The sequence below is a fragment of the Bombina bombina genome, chromosome 2 (genome assembly GCF_027579735.1).
Source record: "Bombina bombina isolate aBomBom1 chromosome 2, aBomBom1.pri, whole genome shotgun sequence".
NCBI classification, from domain to species: domain Eukaryota; kingdom Metazoa; phylum Chordata; class Amphibia; order Anura; family Bombinatoridae; genus Bombina; species Bombina bombina.
The window spans coordinates 332,117,438-332,141,300 of NC_069500.1; the positions used below are offsets into that span (position 1 = coordinate 332,117,438).

Below are 23,863 nucleotides of genomic sequence, written 5' to 3' on the forward strand. Positions count from 1 at the left end.
AAATAGTATTAAAAATCTACATTTATCTTTTCTTAATGTAATTTTCAAATTCGAAAAACAATATTTGAAATCAAAACCAAAGTTCGAAATCTAAAGTTACATTCAAAATCAAAACCAAAATTTTAAATCGAAAGTTGCATTCGAAAACCCGAAATAAGATACGATATTTGAATTTTAAAAAATATTTGTTCTTATCAACATTCGATTCCACAAATTAAATTTGTTCTACTATTCACATTCGAAACTATCCCTAGTTAGGGCACATGAAGAGTTAGTTATCTTATGACGCAGTATGTAAATATTGAATACTATTAATAATTAATGTAAATAATTATTATAGATGTTTTTAAATATTCTAAAAAAATCCATAGAATATATATGTATATTTAACAGTAACTATGATAACTATTAAAAATTCTTTACTTGGATACCGCTTGCTGACTGGTGGCTAAATCTAGACACCAATCAGCAAGCACTATCCAGGGTACTTAACAAAAAATGTGCTGGCTCATAAGTTTTCATTCCTGCATTTTCAAATAAAGACCAAGAGAACAAAGAAAAATTGATAATAGGAGTAAACTAGAAAGTTGCTTAAAATTGCATGCTCAATCCAAATCATGAAAGAAATAAAAAATGGGTTTAGTATCCCCTTAGCGACCAGCATCGTACAGGGTACGGCGCTGGTCGTTAAGGGGTTATTTATAATTTTTTAATAATTATCATAGTTACTGTTAAATATACATATATATTCTATATTTTTTTAGAATATTTAAGAACATCTATAATAATTATTTACATTAATTATTAATATTTTTCAACATTTATATTTAATATTTAGATACTGCATCATAAGATAACTAATTCTTTATGTGCCCTAACTAGGGATGGTTATGTATGTGAACAATAGAGCAAATTTAATCCGATTTAATTCTCTATCCGAATCATAAAAGAAAAAATGTTGGTTTAGTATCCCTACAACATGAAACCTGAAGCGGGTTACGCATATTTTACATGCCATTGTTCTTCACATAGAATTTTATTTACTTTTTATTATTAAATATATATTTCTAAATATATCTGATAATGTTAATGTAAATATATATCTATAGCTATATATCTATATGAACATATATACAGGTATAGATATATACAGAAATGTATATAGAAATATCAATTTAAAATAAAAATAGCATTTTTCTGTACATAAAGAACATTGGAATGTGAAATATTAATAACCCCTGTTGGGTTAGTGCAACAAGCGTATTTCTTCTTCTGTGCTCTCCATTGAAGTCAATGGGGAGAATAAGTTAGTGGGCTGCAATATTGGAAGTTCTTTAGTTACCGTGCATCAGGCTTTGCTCGCGCAGAAAAGTTTTACTCTCAACTTGTAATACCTGTGGTAACCAGAGCATGCAAAATGTTTACATCTGGCGGTGTTATCGCTCGAGCTAAAGTACTAAATAGTCATACTTACCTACTATTAATATGAATTCAGATTCCGTTTTCGAGCTAGTGGATATCCTTATTATACATAAGATTGGAGAGATTTGTCTTACTAGAGCAACTTCACTGTTCTCTGATGGGACTGAATTGCTATGGAGTTCAGCTATGTAAAAATGTTGGCTGGAATTAAAATAGATAAATATATTAAAAAATATAAATACTTAAAGGGATATGAAACCTATTTTTTTTCCTTCTGTGATTTAGATAGAGTGTGCAATTTTAAGCAACTTTCTAATTTACTCCTATTATCAATTTTTCTTGGTTCTCTTGGTATGCTTTGTTGAATGAGCAGCAATGCAGTACTGGTTGCTGACTGAACACATTGGTGAGCCAATGACAATCAGTATATATCCAACCACCAATCAGCCGCTAGAACCTAGGTTCTTTGCTGCTCCTGAACTTTCCTAGATAAACCTTTCAGCAAAGCATAACAAAAGAATAAAGCAAATTAAATAATAGAAGTAAATTGGAAAGTTGTTTAAAATTGTAATCTCTATATGAAAAAATTTGGGTTTCATGTCCCTTTAAGGGGGAAGAGTTATGAGAATACATTTAGACTACCTGCAATTAGCTGACATTAGCTAACTAACTTACCATTACCAACATTTATTTTCCAAGACATTCCCTTTTCAAAACATTTCACTGCTCTTATTTACTGCTACATTAAAATTAATGGGCTGCTTTAATTGTTCTTTTAACAACTCTGATCCAATAACAGCTTTCCTTTGGATTATTCTGTTTCAGAATAGCTTGTGAAATGTTTCCATTTCCTATGCAATAAGTGAAATTCATCCCATTATTAACATTATTCATGGGCTTATTTGATAACTGAGTATTGACTGGCTATAGAAATCTTTTTATCATGGTATCACTGGTATTTTAATGATATAAAGCGATTTATCATGGTATTTTATTGCTATAAAAGTGTTGTGATTAAAGTTTATATAATTTCTATAAAGATGTTCACTGTTGAGTGTAATATGTATTACTTTATGTTCCCAGACAGTGGTTTATTAAAGAAATAATAAAGATTTTGAAAAATAGTTGTTTTATGGATTGCACTGAGTAACGAATTCTGATCACAGTAAACGTAACAAAATTTCATTGTAAATATATGTATGTGTATCTATCTATATATGTGTATGTGTATATATATATATATATATATATATATATATATATATATATATATACTATGATGTCACTTTAAAGCTATCCTGCTATTGATATTAATTGAAAAAAGATCCACAAAATACCAGAGAACCGATAAAAAGCTGTACCTGCTTGCTCTCCTGCTTAACACTAACACCATTGTTTCTAACAGCAGTAAACACACAGATCACTGTCAGATTTTGAATGGAATCAATGACTGTGGAAAGGAAATGATTCTGTAGAAAGCAGAACATTTCCTATGATGAGTCATGCTCTGCTCTCCTGTTTCAGAGTGATAAAGTGACAATAGTGGATCATCACTCTGCTACAGAATCCTTCATCAAGCACATGGAAAATGAATACCGATGTCGAGGAGGCTGCCCGGCTGATTGGGTCTGGATTGTACCGCCAATGTCTGGGAGTATTACTCCAGTATTCCATCAGGAAATGTTAAATTATCGCCTTACGCCTTCATTTGAGTATCAGGTACAGTGGATGACAAGCCAGAAGAGTCCTATTTCTTCACAATACACCACTAAGCCTTATTTAAAAATACAGTTAAACCTTATTGCAATATATGAAATAATACAAAACTGTTTATTTGTCAAGCCAGGGCTGTATTGGGAGTAGAAACTAGGAAAAGAAAGTTGCAGTCTATATAAATATACTTATACAAGTATAGATGCACATGGTATCTGGTGCCCTAGAAAGTATTACACTACCCCTACCACATATAGAGCGGCATAACCTATACTCTCTATATCTTACTTTTGGAATACCCTAGAGATGCCTTTACAACGCCATTACTATGTTTTTTTATATTTCTAATACATTTGTCTTCATTTTTGAGTTCTTGCTAACAATTTCTCATTCATAACATTTAATTTGTTGTCATCCAGAATGCACACCCACCTCCATTTAACCTATATCTCTACAAGTAAAACCAAACTATCGGCCAGATTACGAGTTTTGCGTTAGGAGCTGTGCGGTGCTAACGAGCAGTTTTTCTCACCGCTCACTTACCTGCAGCGCTGGTATTACAGGTTTTTACAAACCTGGCGTTAAAAGGCAAGCTAAGAGCAAAATTGAGCTCCATACCACACTCCAATACCAGCGCTGCTTAAGTCAGCGGTGAGCTGGTTATACATGCTCGTGCACGATTTCCCCATAGACATCAATGGGGAGAGCCGGCTGAGAAAAAGTCTAACACCTGCAAAAAAGCACCATAAAACTCAGTAACGCAGCCCCATTGATTCCTATGGAGAAATACAAGTTATGTTTACACCTAACACCCTAACATGAACCATGAGTCTAAACACCCCTAATCTTACATTTATTAACCCCTAATCTTTCGCCCCCACATCGCAGACACCTACATTATTCTTATTAACCCCTAATTTGCCGCTCCGGACACAGCCGCCACCTACATTATAATTATTAACCCATAATCTGCTGCCCCCAACAACGCCGACACCTACATTATATTTATTAACCCCTAATCTGCCATCCCCAATGTCTCCGCAACCTACCTACACTTATTAACCCCTAATCTGCCGCCCTCAACGTCGCCGCCACTATATTAAATGTATTAACCCCTAAATCTAAGTCTAACCCTAACCCTAACACTCCCTAACTTAAATATAATTTAAATAAATCTAAAGAAAATTACTATAATTTACTAAATTATTCCTATTTAAAACTAAATACTTACCTATAAAATAAACCCTAAGATAGCTACAATATAACTAATAGTTACATTGTAGCTAGCTTAGGGTTTATTTTTATTTCACAGGCAAGTTTGTATTTATTTTAACTAGGTAGAATAATTATTAAATAGTTATTAACTATTTAATAACTACCTAGCTAACATAAATACAAATTTACCTGTAAAATAAAAGCTAACCTAAGTTACACTAACACCTAACACTACACTATAATTAAATAAATTACCTACATTAAATACAATTAAATAAATTAAATTAAATTAGCTAAATTACAAAAAAAAACACAAAATTACAGAAAATAAAAAAACAAATTACAAGATCTTTAAACTAATTACACCTAATCTAATAGCCCTATCAAAATAAAAAAAGCCCCCCAAAATAAAAAAAACCCTAGCCTAAACTAAACTACCAATAGCCGCTAAAAGGGCCTTTTGCGGGGCATTGCCCCAAAGAAATCAGCTCTTTTTCCTGTAAAAAAAAATACAAACACCCCCCCAACAGTAAAACCCACCACCCACACAACCAACCCCCCAAATAAAATACTGACTAAAAAAACCTAAGCTCCCCATTGCCTTGAAAAGGGCATTTGGATGGGCATTGCCCTTAAAAGGGCATTTAGCTCTTTTGCAGGCCCAAAGCCCTAACCTAAAAAATAAACCCACCCAATACACCCTTAAAAAAATCCTAACACTAACCCCTGAAGATTCACTTACCGGGAGAAGTCTTCATCCAAGCGGCAAGATGTCCTCAACGAATCCGGCAGAAGTGGTCCTCCAGACGGGCAGAAGTGGTCCTCCAGCGTGGAGCAGGTCCATCTTCAAGACATCCAACACGGAGCATCCTCTTCAAACGAAGGCTTCTTCATAATGAATATCTCTTTAAGTGACGTCATCCAAGATGGCGTCCCTTAGATTCCGATTGGCTAATAGAATTCTATCAGCCAATCGGAATTAAGGTAGAAAAAATCCTATTGGCTGATCCAATCAGCCAATAGGATTGAGCTTGCATTCTATTGGCTGATTGGAAGAGCTAATAGAATGCCAGCTCAATCCAATTGGCTGATTGCATCAGCCAATAGGATTTTTTCTACCTTAATTCCGATTGGCTGATAGAATTCTATTAGCCAATTGGAATCTAAGGGACGCCATCTTGGATGACGTCACTTAAAGAGATATTCATTACGAAGAAGCAGTCGTTTGAAGAGGATGCTCCGCGTCAGATGTCTTGAAGATGGACCCGCTCCGCGCCGGAAGGATGAAGATAGAAGATGCCGTCTGGATGAAGACTTCTGTCCGTCTGGAAGACCACTTCTGCCCGTCTGGAGGACCACTCCTTCCGCTTCATTAAAGGACATCTTGCCGCTTGGATGAAGACTTCTCCCGGTAAGTGAATCTTCTGGGGTTAGTGTTAGGATTTTTTTAATGTGTATTGGGTGGGTATATTTTTTAGGTTAGGGCTTTGGGCCTGCAAAAGAGCTAAATGCCCTTTTAAGGGCAATGCCCATCCAAATGGCCTTTTCAGGGCAATGGGGAGCTTAGGTTTTTTTAGTTAGTATTTTACTTGGGGGGTTGGTTGTGTGTGTGGTAGGTTTTACTGTTGGGGGGTGTTTGTATTTTTTTTACAGGAAAAAGAGCTGATTTCATTGGGGCAATGCCCCGCAAAAGGCCCTTTAAAGGGCTATTGGTAGTTTAGTTTAGGCTAGGACTTTTTTTTATTTGGGGGGGCTTTTTATTTTGATAGGGCTATTAGATTAGGTGTAATTAGTTTAAAGATCTGTAACTTGTTTTTTTATTTTCTGTAATGTAGTGTTTGTTTGTTTTTGTAATTTAGCTAATTTAATTTAATTTATTTAATTGTATTTAATGTAGGGAATTTATTTAATTGTAGTGTAGTGTTAGGTGTTAGTGTAACATAGGTTAGGTTTTATTTTACAGGTAAATTTGTATTTATTTTAGCTAGGTAGTTATTAAATAGTTAATAACGATTTAATAAATATTCTACCTAGTTAAAATAAATACAAACTTGCCTGTAAAATAAAAATAAACCCTAAGCTAGCTACAATGTAACTATTAGTTATATTGTAGCTAGCTTGGGGTTTATTTTATAGGTAAGTATTTAGTTTTAAATAGGAATAATGTAGTTAATTATAGTAATTTTATTTAGATTTATTTAAATTATATTTCAATTAGGGGGGTGTTAGGGTTAGACTTAGGTTTAGGGGTTAATAAATTTAATATAGTGGCGGCGACGTTGGGGCGGAAGTTTAGGGGTTAATATATATAATGTAGGTGGCGGCGATGTTAGGGGCGGCAGATTAGGGGTTGATAATATTTAACTAGTGTTTGCGAGGCGGGAGTGCGGCGGTTTAGGGGTTAATATGTTTATTATAGTGGTGGCGATGTCCAGAGCGGCAGATTAGGGGTTAATAATTTTATTTTAGTGTTTGCGATGCGGGAGGGTCTCGGTTTAGGGATTAATAGGTAGTTTATGGGTGTTAGTGTACTTTTTAGCACTTTAGTTATTAGTTTTATGCTACAGCATTGTACCATAAAACTCTTAACTACTGACTTTAGAATGTGTTACGGATCTTGGAGGTAGAGGGTGTACCGCTCACTTTTTAGCCTCCCAGGACAGACTCGTAATACCGGCGCTATGCAAGTCCCATTGAAAAAAGGGTTTACGAAGTTTACGTAAATCAGTTTGTGGTAAGGCCAAAAAAGTGTGCGGGCCCCCTAAACCTGCAAGACTCGTAATAGCAGCGATAGTGAAAAAGCAGCGTTAAGACCTGTTAATTCTGCTTTTTTTACCTTACCGCTAAACTCGTAATCTAGCCGTATGTATTTTCTAAAAAGAATGAATAGGTTGTATTTACTGAAGAAGAGGACACAAGTTGTATATTTGAATAAAATAGGCAAAGGTGCAAAGGTGCAATCATTCAAGTCATACATGTTTGGCATAGAATAGAGTCTATTCTTTAACATTTAAAGCGTTTCTCTTAAGAGGAAAACATCATACATGCTTAGCAAAGAAAGAGGGGAACAATTTTGCATGTTATATTTTAATAATGGATTTCTTAGATAATTTACTATAGCAGCAATTTAGTGCAGTCCTCTATAGCAGCAATTTACTGTAGTCTATAGCTGTAATTTCCTGTAGACATATATAGCAGCAATTTACTGCAGTCCTCTATAGCAGCAATTTACTGTAGTCCTCTATAGCAGCAATTTAGTGCAGTCCTCTATAGCAGCAATTTACTGTAGTCCTCTATAGCAGCAATTTAGTGCAGTCCTCTATAGCTGCAATTTACTGTAGTCCTCTATAGCAGCAATTTAGTGCAGTCCTCTATAGCAGCAATTTACTGTAGTCTATAGCAGCAATTTACTGTAGTCCTCTATAGCAGCAATTTACTGCAGTCCTCTATAGCAGCAATTTACTGCAGTCCTATATAGCAGCAATTTACTGCAGTCCTCTATAGCAGCAATTTACTGCAGTCCTATATAGCAGCAATTTACTGCAGTCCTCTATAGAAGCAATTTACTGTAGTCCTCTATAGCAGCAATTTACTGCAGTCCACTATAGCAGCAATTTACTGCAGTCCTCTATAGCAGCAATTTGCTGCAATCCTCTAGCAGCAACTTACTGTAGTCCTCTATAACAGCAATTTACTGTAGTCCTCTATAGCAGCAATTTTAGTCCTATATAGTAGCAATTTAGTGTAGTCCTCTGTAGCAGAAATTTACTGTAGTTCTCTATAGCTGCAATTTACTATAGTCCTCTATAGCAGCAATTTACTGCAGTCTTCTATAGGAGATATTTACTGTAGTCCTCTATAGCAGCAATTTACTGTAGTCCACTATAGCAGTAATTTACAGTAGTCCTCTATAGCAGAAATTTACTTTAGTCCTCTATAGCAGCAATTTACTGTAGTCTATAGCTGCAATTTCCTGTAGACCTATATAGCAGCAATTTACTGCAGTCCTCTATAGCAGCAATTTAGTGCAGTCCTCTATAGCTGCAATTTACTGTAGTCCTCTATAGCAGCAATTTAGTGCAGTCCTCTATAGCAGCAATTTACTGTAGTCTATAGCAGCAATTTACTGTAGTCCCCTATAGCAGCAATTTACTGCAGTCCTCTATAGCAGCAATTTACTGCAGTCCTATATAGCAGCAATTTACTGCAGTCCTCTATAGAAGCAATTTACTGTAGTCCTCTATAGCAGCAATTTACTGTAGTCCACTATAGCAGCAATTTACTGCAGTCCTCTATAGCAGCAATTAGCTGCAGTCCTCTAGCAGCAATTTACTGTAGTCCTCTATAGCAGCAATTTACTGTAGTCCTCTATAGCAGCAATTTTAGTCCTATATAGTAGCAATTTAGTGTAGTCCTCTGTAGCAGAAATTTACTGTAGTTCTCTATAGCTGCAATTTACTATAGTCCTCTATAGCAGCAATTTACTGCAGTCTTCTATAGCAGATATTTACTGTAGTCCTCTATAGCAGAAATTTACTGTAGTCCTCTATAGCAGCAATTTACTGTAGTCCTATATAGCAGTAATTTACTGTAGACCTCTATAGCAGTAATTTACTGTAGACCTCTATAGCAGTAATTTACTGTAGTCCTATATAGCAGCAATTTACTGTAGTCCTCTATAGCAGTAATTTACTGTAGACTTATATAGCAGCATTTTACTGTAGTCCTCTGTAGCAGTAATTTACTGTAGCTCTCTAAAGTTTTATTTGATATTGAGGCATATTTGTAGTGACTTTTCAAACTGTAACATTTGTGTTTTATCAATTCAAAATTATAGCGCTAATTTATAGAATATATAATTTGTGTCCTCTTTTTGTGTATCACTAATAGCCTGACCCTTGGAATACGCATATATGGAAAGGAGCTAATGGGACACCCACAAAGAAACGAGCTATCGGCTTTAAAAAGTTGGCCAAGTAAGTGTTGAACCATAAAATAAGTAAAGGATTACAATCCACTTAAAGCTACTCATGTGGAAATAACTGTTTTTTCAGGGCAGTAAAGTTTTCTGCTAAGTTAATGGGGCAAGCTATGGCAAAGAGAGTAAAAGCTACAATCCTCTATGCGACAGAGACCGGGAAATCACAAGTCTATGCAAAAACATTATGTGAAATTTTCAAGCACGCCTTTGATGCCAAGGTAAGAAAAGTTAAATCTAAGTGCTCGTTTGCTACACATTTAACACAAAAATATTTTAGGAGATCTAATAATTTATTAAAGGATAATTAAAACCAGTAGAATGAAATATATATTTAAAAAAGCAATGCAATTGCACCTACTTTGAATTTCAAATGAGCAGTAGATATATATTTTTTTTTACTAATTTCAAAATGTCCTTCAATTTTCCTGCCCTTTCTATCATGTGACAGCATCAGACTAGATGAGCTCTTGCACATGCTCAGGAACAGCTGGTACCTCAAAAAGAGTGCTTTTTTAAAAAAAAAACACTATTTGATAATGGCAATCATTTTTAAATATTTTTTTAATTGCATGCTCTGAATCATAAAAGTTTAATTTTGCTTTTGACAAATAGTTATTCTTAAAGTAAAAGATGATTTTAATAAAGACGAGTTTAATCAAATACTAATATTAGGTTTTGTGAGAAATAGGGGTAGATTTACGCTGTCGGCATTTATTATTACACAAGCAGTTCACCAGAACTGTTTGTGCAATGTCGCCCCCTGCAGATTCGCAGCCAGGGAGTGTCAATCTGCCCGATCGTATAGGATTGGGCGGATTAACGACCGACGCCTCAGAGGCAGCGGACAAGTTATGGAGCAGCGGTCTTTAGACCGCTGCTTTATAACTGCTCTTTCCGGCGAGCAACTGGTGCACTTGGCTACAGTAAGTGGGTTCTTGGTTTGCCCACTCACATCATATTACAAATATTGCAATAATGCAGATTTAGCTAAAGGAATATTAAACTAAAAAAAAAAACGTTTACTATGCAGATAAAACAATTAACTATGCAAAATAATTTTTGCATAAAAAGGGTTAAATTAGAGCTGTTTAAATTTCTTATTTGCAGATAAAGATAACATTTTTAAATGTCCTTTTAATGTAAATATTGAATATGTACTCTGCTCTCCTTAAAAAAGGTGCTGGGAATGTGTCTTAGGAAGTGTGAAAGTAAATAATATCAGGTTGTGTGCCTCAGTATAAAGTACCACTAAGAAATGTGTGTAAAAAGTGCCACAGTGAAATATACCAGGTCAAATGTGACACGTGCCAAATAAATAGTACTATAGTAGGAACTGCAGGATCACAGATCTGGTCTATTATGATGTGGGCTGCTTCGGCTTTAAATGCCCGGCCCTATTTTTGGTCCCAGTCCTGTGTCATTCTACCTTTTCTTTATAGTTAAAATATTTGCAATGCGTAATAGGGGATGCTATAGAAAAAATTATATACCTCTAGTGGCCCTTAAAGGAACAGTCTACTTGAACATTTTTATTGTTTAAAAAGATAGATAATCCCTTTATTTCACATTTCACAGTTTTGTATAACCAACACTGTTATATTAATATACTTTTTACCTCTGTGATTACCTTGTATCTAAGTCCCTGCAGACTACCCCCTTATCTCAGTTCTTTTGACAAACTTGCATTTTAGCCAATCAGTGCTGGCTCATAAATAACTCCTCAGGAGTAAGCACAATGTTATATATATATATGATACACATGAACTAGGGTTGTCTACCTGTGAAAAAAAAACTGTCAAAATGCACTGATAAGAATTGGCTTCAATGGCTTAGAAATCAGTTTATGAGCCTACCTAGGTTTAGCTTTCAACAAAAAATACCAAAAGAACAAAACAAATTTGATTAGAAAAGTAAATTGGAAAGTTGTTTGAAATTGTATTCCCTATCTGAATCATAAAGGTTTAATTTTGACTTCACTCTCCCTTTAAAAAAGCATTGCTTTTACAACTTTTCTGTCATCCATATAACATTGCAGCAATTAAATATTTTTTTGGGGTGTTGCCTGAATTTTTATATTAAAAATGGATTATATTACAGCAGTATATGAATTGTACTTCCTATTAATAAGCATCTGTATATATCAGTCAAAAAGCAACAATATCAAGTACAAGTTTTTACTTCACTTTTTTTCAGAGAAAAAAATCAACCTGTTTAAATACTGCTCTTTCATATGGAAGATTTTTTGGAGTACAACATCAGCTCTTGTAGTAAAAAACTGTTATATATAACATTGTATATTTTAACAAAAAAAAGTATATTCATAGTTTATTATCTTCATTAGCAATAAAATCTTTTCGGCAGGTTACGTCACTGGATGAATATGACATTGTCCATTTAGAGCATGAGACGCTTGTCTTAGTGGTTACCAGCACCTTTGGAAATGGTGACCCACCAGAAAATGGAGAGGTAAGAGACATCCACATAATTCAGAATTGTGTAACAATGTCAGAGTCATAATGACAAGAAATACAGTTTTATTTATGGCTCTACATCCAAGCATTAAATCCTGGGCTAAGCTATGAAACTCAATTACATTACCACATGACAAAGAGGTCTACAAAGTGTTGGGTGAGTTTGTATACAATGCACTGCTGCCTTCATTGGTAGGCAAGGGGTTAAGTATGTTGATATCTGATTTTTCATGTCACGTGCAGAGTGGCAGGAAAGCTATGTTAAATGGAGCAGAATAGGGGCTGCTACTTGGCCAGTTTTGAGAAGAACAGTTGCATTTTAGGACCAGTGTCCAGTTTTAACAGATTGATAACAGCTGGACAGAAGGCAGTTATTAGCATTACACCAAATGTTTGTTATCTTTTATATACAAATGATGTATGAGGGCTCATTTAATACAAATATGCCTGAGCACTTCTGAAGTTGTAGCATTAGCAAAAAACTAACATCCTTGCACTTCGTCTGCTCATCTATTGGCTTAGCACGCTCACCTTGTGTGTATTCTCTTTATTTCAGCCTCCCACTGTACTCTAACACTCTCTACATTCTCATTGCTTTCTCATCATCTTTATATTTACCTCTAGACATTTTATTCTCTCTCTGTACCTGACGTTCATAAAGAACAAGCTCACATGTGTTGTTTATTTAGCATTCACGTCCATAGCTGTTTGTGTAAGGTATTCTCATTGTCAGTATAATCTCAGCTTCTTATAATGATCATGCAAACTGCATTATTACTCCCAACCTCTATCATCTCTGCACCATCAAACTCTCTGTATTCTCATTCATGCTGCACTTTTATCTTTTCCATGTTATTATATTCACTGCAATTTACTCCTCTACTGAAAGCATTGCATCCAAAACTGATGTGTTAAATGCACCCTCTTCAGCTTGATAAAGGGGCATGACCCTGAAACTTAAAGGGACACGGAACACATCATTTTGATTTCTTGATTCAGATGGAGAACATACCATTTTAAACAAATTTCCAATAAACTTCTATTATCAAATTGCTTCATTCTCTTGGTATCCTTTTTTGAAGGCGCAGCAATGCACTACTAGGAAGCTAGCTGAAAACATTGGGTGAGCCAATGACAAGAGGCATTAATATGTAGCTACCAATCAGCAGCTAGTTCTCATTAGTGTATTGCTGCTCCTGAATCTACCTAGGTATGCTTTTTAACAAAGGATACCAAGAGAATAAAGTAAATTAGATCATACAAATAAATGATAAATTTGTTTAAAATGATATGGTCTACCCTAAAAATTGTGTTTCATGTCCCTTTAAAATACACATCAATGCATTTCAGTTTTGATTGCAACCATTATTGCAATACACTGTAATCAGAGAGCCAGTAGTGAGTCAGCATTGCTATAAATATATGCACTACAAGCCACAAAGTAATGTGGGGGTGCACACAGCATATCTAGACCTGGCCTTTCACAATAATAGCTATCGGTTATTCAGTGACAGTGTTTACTACTGGAAGAAATTGTTCAAAACAAGTTTATTTCAATTTTTTTTACTCTTTTTTTTTTTTTTTTTTTTACTAAAAATGAAAATGCACTAAATTAAAGTGTGAGAGTACTAATGCAACTGACTTACAGGCAACCCAGGGGCTAGTGCTGTATGCAGCTGACTGATACAATACATTTGCATTCAATCTGTAGTTGTGATTTACTTACTTATTTATTGTATTATGAATTAAAAAAAAACTCTTTAATAAATGGTAATAAAAATTCTATATCACACAATGGGGCCGATTTAACAACGGTGGCATGGCCCCTAATCGCCCTGTTTCTGTGCGAGCCTTCAGGCTTGCCAGAAACCAGAGTTAAGAAGCAGCGGTCTTAAGACTACTGCCTCTTAACTCATACGCCAGACACTGATAAATCGGCATAGACTTACCAACTCAGTTTTCATCCTAAAATAGTCTTGACTGTATTTCTAAATTATTTTTATAATCAGAGGTGGGGATATGACGTCATGGATATGAATAGCCAGAAGCTAAGGAGTCTTTTCTGTGTTCATTTCAGAAATTTGGCTGTGCTTTGATGGAGATGAGGCATCCAAACTCTAACCTGGAAGAGAGGACGTGAGTTAATGAAATATGTCACAGGGTCACAGTCTTTTTTTGGAAAAATAAAGGGAGTACATTTTATTTTTGTATCATGGACTGTAATAAAAATAAAATAAAATGATGTCCCCAAAGGGACATACTGTACAACACAATTTTTGTTCTTTATGATTAAAGTAGAGCATGTGATTGTAAACAACTTTGAAAAGAATACCGAGATAGGCTCAAAGAGCAACAATGCACTACTGGGAGCTAGCTGATGATTTGTGGCTATACATATATGCTTCTGTTCATTGAATCACCCAATGTGATCAGCTAGCTCCCAGTAGTGCAGTATTGCCCCTTCAACAAAGGATACCAAGATAATTAAACACATTTTATAACATAAATTAAATTGGAAAATTGTTTTAAACTGTATGATCTGTCTAAATCATGAAGAACATTTTTGGGTTTTATGTTCCTTTAATTACAGATTATTTATAGTTATAAACCTGCTCAATTAGCTGTACCTAATATTTAAATCAGTATCCACTGCAAAAAAAACTAACTTTATGGCTGACAAGTTAAGTTTGAGCTTAAAATAGATTTTATCATGTGATTTTCTTTTCTTTTGAATGCTGCTTTCTGAACAAAAAAGTTTGACACTGCCAAAAAGTCAAGATTATTGTCTGTGTTCTCTGTCCATTTAATGATCTAAACTTCTTTTCTTTGTTGTAAGGAGCTACAAAGTTCGCTTCAACAGTGTTTCTTCATCTGCTGACGCTCGGAAATCATCTGGTGATGAGACAAGACCCAGAGATAATTTTGGAAGTGCAGGTCCTTTGGCTAATGTTAGGTAAGGATGTTGAAGAAGCAATTGCTCTTCATTACGTTTTAGCAGACTTATTTGTTTTTTTGTTCTTTTTATTTCAGTTTGCAATAATGACAATACAGCAATAGTAAAATATCTAAACGCTTCATATAAATCACAGATATTTTCAAAACTATTACAAAGGATAAATCAACTTGGTTGTTAAGAGGATCCATGATAAGTAAAGTCCATACCAAGGGGCCGATTTATTATAGTGTGAGCGAACATGATACGCTGTAGCGGATCATGTCAGCCGCACATCGATAAATGCCAACAGCATGTGCTGTCGGCATTTATCATTGCACAAGCATTTCTCATTAAATGCTTGTGCGATTCTGCCCCCTACACATTCGCAGGGGGTGTCAATCAACCTGATCGTATCCGATCGGGCGAATTGTTGTCCGCCGCCTCAGAGGTGGCGGATAAGTTAAGGAGCAGCGGTCTTAAGACTTAAGTCTTAAGACCGCTGCTTCTTAATTCCTGTTTCCGGCGAGCCTGAAGGCTGGATACAGCTCAATAGGGAGCTTGATAAATCGCCCCCCATGCCTGATTAGGAGAGCATTTTCTCTCCGTTATGCTTGTTGAGCAGACTAAGGGGACGATTTATGAAAGTGTAAGCGGACATGATACGATGTAGCGTATCATGTCCACCGCACATCGATAAATGCCGACAGCATACGCTGTCAGCATATATCATTACACAAGCAAGTAAATCGTAATGTGAACACGAGCTCACGCTCGCATTGCTAGGGAACATTGTGCTCACTAGAGCGCACTTCCATAGACGGTATCAGAACCTCGCGCAGCGAAGTGGATAAGTAGCGCAGAGATGGGCAGCATTTTAAAATATATATGAATATATACATATATATTTATGTGTTAATATGTGTATAAACACATATTAACACATAAATATATATGTATACAAGCATATACATATATATTTACATTTGGGTCTATGGGAACAAACAGTTCCCATAGACCGTAATGTAAAGGCATTTTTCAGTGCTGTTTTTTTTCTAATACCCCACTACCACAAACTTTAAAGCCTTAAAACTGTCTAGTGCAGTTATTTTAAATAAAAAAAAAGCTATTTTTTTTTAATAAAAAATTATAATGCCCTTTATTTTGAGGGCATTTGGGGCACCTTTAGATAATTAACCAGATATCTAATCTCTGTTTAATTTTCGGAGTGCTTATTGCTACTGCGAGCTAGCATTAGCAATAACCAGCCATTTGTATTGGCTGGTTAATTATCATACACCTGCAAACAGGCAAATTTGCCCCTTTGCGGGCGGGCGATAATTTAGCGCTCCACTTGTAATCTAGCCCTATATGTTTAATATCGACAAGGAACTAAATTCTCACTCAGAAGCTGAAAGTGTTGCAGCTACTTAACAATACATGGACATCCATCCAACTTAAAGCAGAAGTTTCCATATATCCACCAACCACCAGTGGCTTCCTACTTTTATATATGTGTGTTACCCCTGCAAAAGGGGGCTACCCAGGAACATCTATGCAAAAAATGATTTCTATAAATTTTGTGATGGAGTGTTCTTTTAGGAAGGATACAGTAGAATTACGATTCAGTAATTATTAACAATGAAACACTTATCCACAAGCATAATAGCAGAACCTTTTATTCTGGGCAAAAGAATATTCTTAAAAAAAAAAAAACTAGTAATGTTTTAAAAACGTGAATTCAAATCATCGAAATTATCTTTTAAGTAATTTACAATATTACAAAATGACATAGTCTACAAATGTATCATGTTTTCAAAACCAGGAGAGACAAGTCATTAGCCATTACCCATGTATAAATCTATGCATATACTGTATATACATGCTGATGTGTTTTATTCCAGATCATTAATGTTACTAAAATAGACCACTGTATCATGGTGTAAGAATGTGTTTTGTGAACCTTTATGCATTGCTTGCAATGTTTACTGTTATCTGCTGCAGATTCTCAGCCTTTGGTCTTGGCTCACGAGCATATCCCCATTTCTGTGCCTTTGCCCGTGCTGTGGATACTTTACTGGAAGAATTGGGAGGTGAACGTATCATGAAGATGGGAGAAGGGGATGAACTTTGTGGACAAGAAGAATCTTTTAGAACTTGGGCCAAAAAAGTATTTAAGGTAGATTTAGTCATGAGGCATTAAATGTTGTGGACTATTAAACAATGTCCTTAATCTGTTATATGTAAAGTAATATAGCAATGACACTTGGTGACTAAACCACATTAATCACCTTTCACAAATGTTACTGCTCTTTGACTATCACTTAAAGGGACACTGAACCCAAAAAAAGTATTTTGTGATTCAGATAGAGCATGAAATTTTAAGCAACTTTCTAATTTACTCATATTATCAAATTTTCTTCATTCTCTTGGTATCTTTATTTGAAATGCAATAATGTAACTTTAGATGCCATTTTTGGTGAACAACCTGGGTTGTTCTTGCTGATTGGTGGATAAATTGATCCACCAATAAAAAAAGTGCTGTCCAGAGTCATGAAAAAAAAAACTTATATGCCTTCTTTTTCAAATAAGATAGCAAGAGAACGAAGAAAAAATTGATAATAGGAGTAAATTAGAAAGTTGCTTAAAATTGCATGCTCTATCTGAATAACAAAAGAAAAAAAATTGGGTTCAGTGTCCCTTTAATGTTTAAGACAGTATTCTTGCTCTACAACTGTAATCATTCAATATGTTAAAGCTATTTTTGTTTCTTGAAATATCTGTATTCCATGAATCTGATGCTGGTAAAAACATTGCCCATGCCTCTTCTAGAATAACCACACTATATGCAACCCTTATTAACTACAATGTTCCACCACGCTAAATGCTGATCTTCTACTATAGAAAGCAAAGTCACAACATACTCTATAATTCCTCCCAAAATAAACACCCACCAAGTAGTCTCCATTGTAAGAGACATTGCAAGGCAACCCCCTCCCCCAATATAAAAAAATATCCAATCCTAAAAACCTGCTTTTGTAAGGGATACCATATGGTTACTCATCTTTAATGTACCATTCTAATTTTAGGGACAGTCCAAAAGTGTTTTCTATCTTAATACTTGTTTCATAAAAGCCTAATTTCTTCTTTATTATCGGTTATTGTTATTTGTAGAGCGCCAACAGATTCCGCAGCGCTAATTAATACGTTTGAGCATCATTTAGAGCTTTTTCACTAACCCTCTTGTGCTTAATTGAACAAGGGATTTTATTTTAATCTATCATTTATTTAAGCAAAATCTTTGCAGGTTATTTAATTCAGTGTTTTTCAACCAGTGTGCCGTGAGAGATCCTCAGGTGTGCCACGGCAGACTGACAACAGTGTGACATTTTTTAAACTTTGCTTGTTTTTTACTCCCAGTGTAGGGGTAGTTTGTAGGAGGCATGGCATAACAGCACAATACATACAGTATGTGTGTTTGTGTGTATGTGTATATATATATATGCTGTATTAGGCTACAATGTATGATTTTTTTAAAATTTTGGGATGGTGGTGTGCCACAGGATTTTTTAATGTAAAAAAGTGTGCCACGGCAAAAAAAAGGTTAAAAATCACTGATTTAATTAACCCAAGCTAAAGGGATAGATGATTGCTAAACTTGAGTGCTCCCTTAAGCCAACTAATCAAGTTGATCCAATTGATTAATCCAATTGGTTAATCAAGGGACCATTAATGTCTAATTTAAAATGTCTGAGGCCTTGATATTCAAAACATCAACATATATATATATTCTAAAAAAAGAGGGCTGACCCGTGAAGTGCTAACGAGTGGCGATGTGTCTCCCATAGAAAATAATAGGGATATCAGCCTCTGAAAAACTCAGCTGACATTGCAACTAGTCGGCACTGTCAGCAAGGGGGGGGAGCTGTATTTGAAGTGTTCCTTCACTGCACAGAAAGTGCGTTTACTGAAGCAAAAAACTGTTTCTGTATAGGAACACTTTTAATTATACATACCTAACCTAACTGTAACTACACTACCTGCTTCACATTGGAAAATCTCGCCACTGCAAAGGTGGCAAGACAAATATGGCTGAAATCCTGTTGCAGGGCTGCCCTTGGAATATATTGCATTGCTGGTGATGTATCCCAAATAAAAGGTGGGTTGCTCCCCTAGAACGCCCAGCTAACTCCCACAGAACGCCTACATCTATGTCATGTCTTCACTATACCTGACTAATTTAGCAGTTATCTCCCATGTTTCATAGAATATTTTATTTGTGTTGTGTACAGGCTGCATGTGACGTTTTTTGTGTAGGAGATGACGTGAATATTGAAAAAGCAAACAACTCACTGATCAGCAATGATCGAAGCTGGAAGAGGAGCAAATACCGAATAAGTTTTGTGGCTGAGGCACCAGAACTTTGTCAAGGTATGGAAGGAAAAGAAAAAGAAAAAGAGGGTTTAAAGGAGGGCGCTAAGAGCTAAAGATATCACCACTAAAAATTAAAGTTAAAATATTTATTTAAAACATGTATGAAAATCTCAAATATATAAAAGGGACGTCTCCCTGTATCAGTTATAGATTTACAAATTAACAACACAGAATTAATTAGTTACTACTAAAACACTGTAAGAACACCCTCTAGATCAAATTAATCCAATAAATATAAATATAAAACTATCCTATAACAAAATATTGTAATGTAGGAAACCGATTAACTGTTGTAAAGTTGCTAAATAGCGTAATCCTGCTACTTTTCAACTAAATGTGCAAAAGGGAAACAATGTTACTGAGTATAGAATATTATTATTATTAGTGTTAATGTTGCTCAGAGAAAAATAAAGTCTCTAGGAATTTAGTCCCTTGTAGATGATAAGGTTTCGTGGAAAAATGGTTTATAACCAACAGTCAGTATCAAGTGTATTAGGTCATTTGAAAAAATATCCATATACCTCTTATATTCCAAGTAACAAAAAATAATGTTTTCTTAAATTGCTAATTTGCACAGATTATCTCTCTATTTAGCATGAGAAATAATGTACTCCTTATAGATATACAGTATGTTACCCTTTCTCTTATTATTGAGGTGAAGTTCACTCGTCGCTCGGTATTTTTCCTTGAGCGGGTTAGACTGAAGTTTTTCGGTGTCTGACGTCACCAAAGATGTTCCGGTTAGGGGAAAGGTCGATTCATCCGCTGTTTTCAGCCGTTGTAGTAGAAAACCTCACGATAGACCCTGCACTTAGTGCTTTGCATGCAGGGGAAGGGGAGAACTGTAGTGGGTATACAATATTTCCTCCAACCACAGATCCCAAGGATTTGTTGTATCAGTAATACAAAAAGAGTTCCAATATATGCAATAACCCGGGTTATGTATAAAAACAGATGATAAAAAGGTTGAAATTAAAAGCAAGGTGTCCCAAAGTTAGACTGCCAACACAACAATGCTTTTCGCCCTTCTATGGGTTTTTTCAAGATAGTGGTGGCAGGTGTAAAAGCCCCTTTTAAAGGGGTATCCTTCATTTTGATTGGTAGAGGTCTTAATTGATACCTTTTCTTAAGGTGGTATTATGTTCACAATTCCTTCAAAATCTTTTAAGGAGGTACATGTAAATGCATACATAATTATTGTCTATGATTATTATAGAGAGATATCTTTAGATGTGCATAATAAAAGTTCAAAGTGATTGCCTGTTTCCGAAATACTGTACAAAAAATACATATATTATAAGACAATGTATATAGTTGTATTTATGATATTTGTCTAATGGCAGCTCAAATTGCCAAATCCTCATGATCAAAATACTAGATGTTTTATTTGATATATATATCCTACCAAAAGCAACAGTAGAATAGGGTCAGATAAGTGATCTAAAATAAAGTGCATAGTGAATTGATTTCTTCGTACATATTCCACATTAAAACTTATTATTATTTTTACTCAAATAAAAAAGGGGAGAGGTCCAATTCCGAATTTAGACCTTTCGGATATAAGGTATCAAACTTATATATGAATTCCGCTTCTTTTATAAGAAGATTTTTTTCAATATTACCACCTCTCCAATGACCTTTAATTTTGTGAATACCCCAATATTTCAAATCCCTTGTGTTACCCCGGTGAATCTCTTTAAAATGTTTATACAAATAAGTGTCTTCTTTTTCTTTTTCTATACATAATAAGTGTTCTCTTATTCTATCCCTGAGACATCATTTGGTCTCAACGAAATAGAATAAGTTACAAGTGCATTTTAATACATATATGATGTTCTTGTGTGTACATCTAATTATTTCTTTTATATTGATGTCTTCACCTATTTCATTAATTCTCAGATTTTTTTATTTTAGAACTATGTGTGCATGCTTTACATGTGTAGCATGGAAAAAAACCTGCTATATTCTTTCCTTCCAAATCTACTTGCCTTTTATTTGCTCTCTTTTGTTTTAATTCACTAGGGGCCAATGTCATTTTAAAATTCTTTGCTCTTTTAAAGATAAATGTTGGTTTATCTGCCAGCTGATCTCCTATAATATTGTCCTCTTTTAATAAATGCCCATTTCTTTTAATAATTTTTTTAATCAGATAATAGTCTGCATTATAATCGGTTATAAAGGGGACTCTGATTTTATCTTCTTTAATAGTTTCTTTTGCCTTATATCTCAAAAGATTATCCCTATCTGTTAATTTGGCTTTCTCAATTGCTTGTGTGATATTTGTTTCATTATAGCCTCTTATATTAAATTTTTCTGCTAAAGTTACTACCTGACGTTCAAAATCTTCAATCCGGGAGCAATTTTTTCTTATGCGTAATCTTTGACTGTATGGAATATTCTCTTTCCATAACTTAAGATGGCAACTTTCCGCATGTACCAGGTTGTTGCAGTCTACCTTTTTGAAATGTGTTTGTGTTTCCAATTTTTCATCAATTACCATGATCTCTAGATCGAGAAAAAACACTTTTTCTCTACTATGGTGGCATACAAACTTAAGACCATAATCATTAATATTCAGGGCCCTTCCATACTAATAGCAGGTCATCTATGTAGCGCTTATAGAGTACGTGGTTTGCACCGAGATCGCTCCTGTTGAAGAAACTTTCTTCCCAAACTCCCATAAAAAGATTTGCATAACTCGGTGCAAACCTCGTACCCCTAGCGGTCCCTTCTATTTGGAGGAAAAATTTGTTGTCAAAAGAAAAATAATTATGTTCTAGTATGTATTTAATATTATTGAGAATAAATTTTCTTTGTTCTTCCTTCATATTGGAATCCTTTTCTAAATAATATCTTACAGCATTTATTCCTTGTTCGTGTTTGATTATGGTATACAATGACGACACGTCACATGTTGCCAATATCATATCATTACTCCATTCGATAGACTTTAGAGCATTCAAAACTTGAGTAGAGTCTTTGAGATGTGAGTCTAAACTAGATACATATGGTTGCAGAAATGTATCTATATATTGGGACAAATTGGCTGAGATTGAATTAATCTCAGAGACTATTGGCCTCCCAGGGGGGGTTTTAAACACTTGTGAACCTTTGGTAAGAAATAAAAAATAGGGATCCTCAGATGATCAGATGTTAAATACACAAATCCTTTCTCATTTAAAATTCCCTGTTTATTTCCCTCTATCAAGATTTTATCCAAAATTATTTTGAATCTTTTTGTTGGATCACTGGTTAATATTTTATATGTTTTCTCATCATTTAGGAGTCTATAAAATAACTATAATCTGTGCAAATTAGCAAGTTAAGTAAACGTCATTTTTTGTTACTTGGAATATAAGAGGTATATGGATATTTTTTCAAATGACCTAATACACTTGATACTGACTGTCTGTTGGTTATAAACCATTTTTCCACGAAACCTTATCATCTACAAGGGACTAAATTCCTAGATACTTTATTTTTCTCTGAGCAACATTAACACTAATAATAATAATATTCTATACTCAGTAACATTGTTTCCCTTTCGCACATTTAGTTGCAAAGTAGCAGGATTACGCTATTTAGCAACTTTACAACAGTTCATCGGTCTCCTACATTACAATATTTTGTTATAGGATAGTTTTATATTTATATTTATTGGATTAATTTGATCTAGAGGTTGTTCTTACAGTATTATAGTAGTAACTAATTAATTCTGTGTTGTTAATTTGTAAATCTATAACTGTTACAGGGAGACGTCCCTTTTATATATTTGAGATTTTCATACATGTTTTAAATAAATATTTTAACTTTAATTTTTAGTGGTGATATCTTTGGCTCTTAGCGCCCTCCTTTAAACCCCCTTTTTCTTTTTAACTGTATACATCAGACAATTACTAGGGATATTGTCTATAAAGGAGATGTTTGATATCTTCTGTCCTAGCGCACCTTAAACCTAATAATTTTTTATGGAAGGAAAATACATGTACCAAAACCTCATGCACACTACAATATTTACTACTGTTTGCATTGGTGTTTGTTCAGAAAAGTTGTATATTATTGTGCTATTTATTAACAGTGAACAGGGGTTGTGTTTCTTTTGCAAATATGAGAGTTCATACATCATGAAACCTGTGCATGGGGCATAATACAAGTTTATCATCTAGAATTTATAACACAAAAAACAGCTCCAAAAGTATTTGTCAGAGTAGCAGTCAAATGTAAATCTGTGTTTCATTAGGTATTTCTATAATACTTGAACATACATGTGGTATTTTGTGTTTAATGTCTATTTATGTTAACAGCTCTATACAGCATTCACAAAAAGAAAGTGTACGGAGCACGTATGTTGTGTCGCCAGAACTTGCAAAGCTCAAAATCCAGGTACAGTTCATGTTTAAAGAGTTTTGTTCTTCTTTGTAGACTAATGAAAACTGTCTGGTCTATTTATATGTTTTTATATGAAATAATTTCTAAAACAGGCATAGTATTTTTCAGAATAGATATATAAGGGAATTTGTGGATAAATCCCAGAACTCCAACTTTCCTGTATTTTGCAGGATAGTCACTATATGTCCTATTTTCCCTGCCACAGCTCTCCCATATACACGTCTTAGCTTCACAAAGTGATAGCTTGGACCACTTGGCCATGCCCTCAGATTACCCAAACCCAGCCCATATAACACCATCACTGAC

At 34.7% G+C, this 23,863-nt stretch overlaps 1 protein-coding gene across 2 annotated transcripts in view; it reads left to right on the forward strand.

The window, feature by feature from the left end:
* NOS1 (nitric oxide synthase 1) overlaps positions 1-23,863 on the forward strand; it is a 131,763-nt gene that overhangs the window by 72,223 nt on the left and 35,677 nt on the right. For both annotated transcript variants that reach the window (XM_053700503.1, XM_053700501.1), the window contains 9 exons: positions 2,947-3,141; positions 9,241-9,326; positions 9,405-9,549; positions 11,693-11,797; positions 13,880-13,938; positions 14,639-14,755; positions 16,739-16,913; positions 19,027-19,165; positions 23,473-23,551. In XM_053700503.1, the coding sequence (XP_053556478.1) occupies positions 2,947-3,141; positions 9,241-9,326; positions 9,405-9,549; positions 11,693-11,797; positions 13,880-13,938; positions 14,639-14,755; positions 16,739-16,913; positions 19,027-19,165; positions 23,473-23,551 (1,100 nt within the window). The remainder of the gene's footprint in view (positions 1-2,946; positions 3,142-9,240; positions 9,327-9,404; positions 9,550-11,692; positions 11,798-13,879; positions 13,939-14,638; positions 14,756-16,738; positions 16,914-19,026; positions 19,166-23,472; positions 23,552-23,863) is intronic.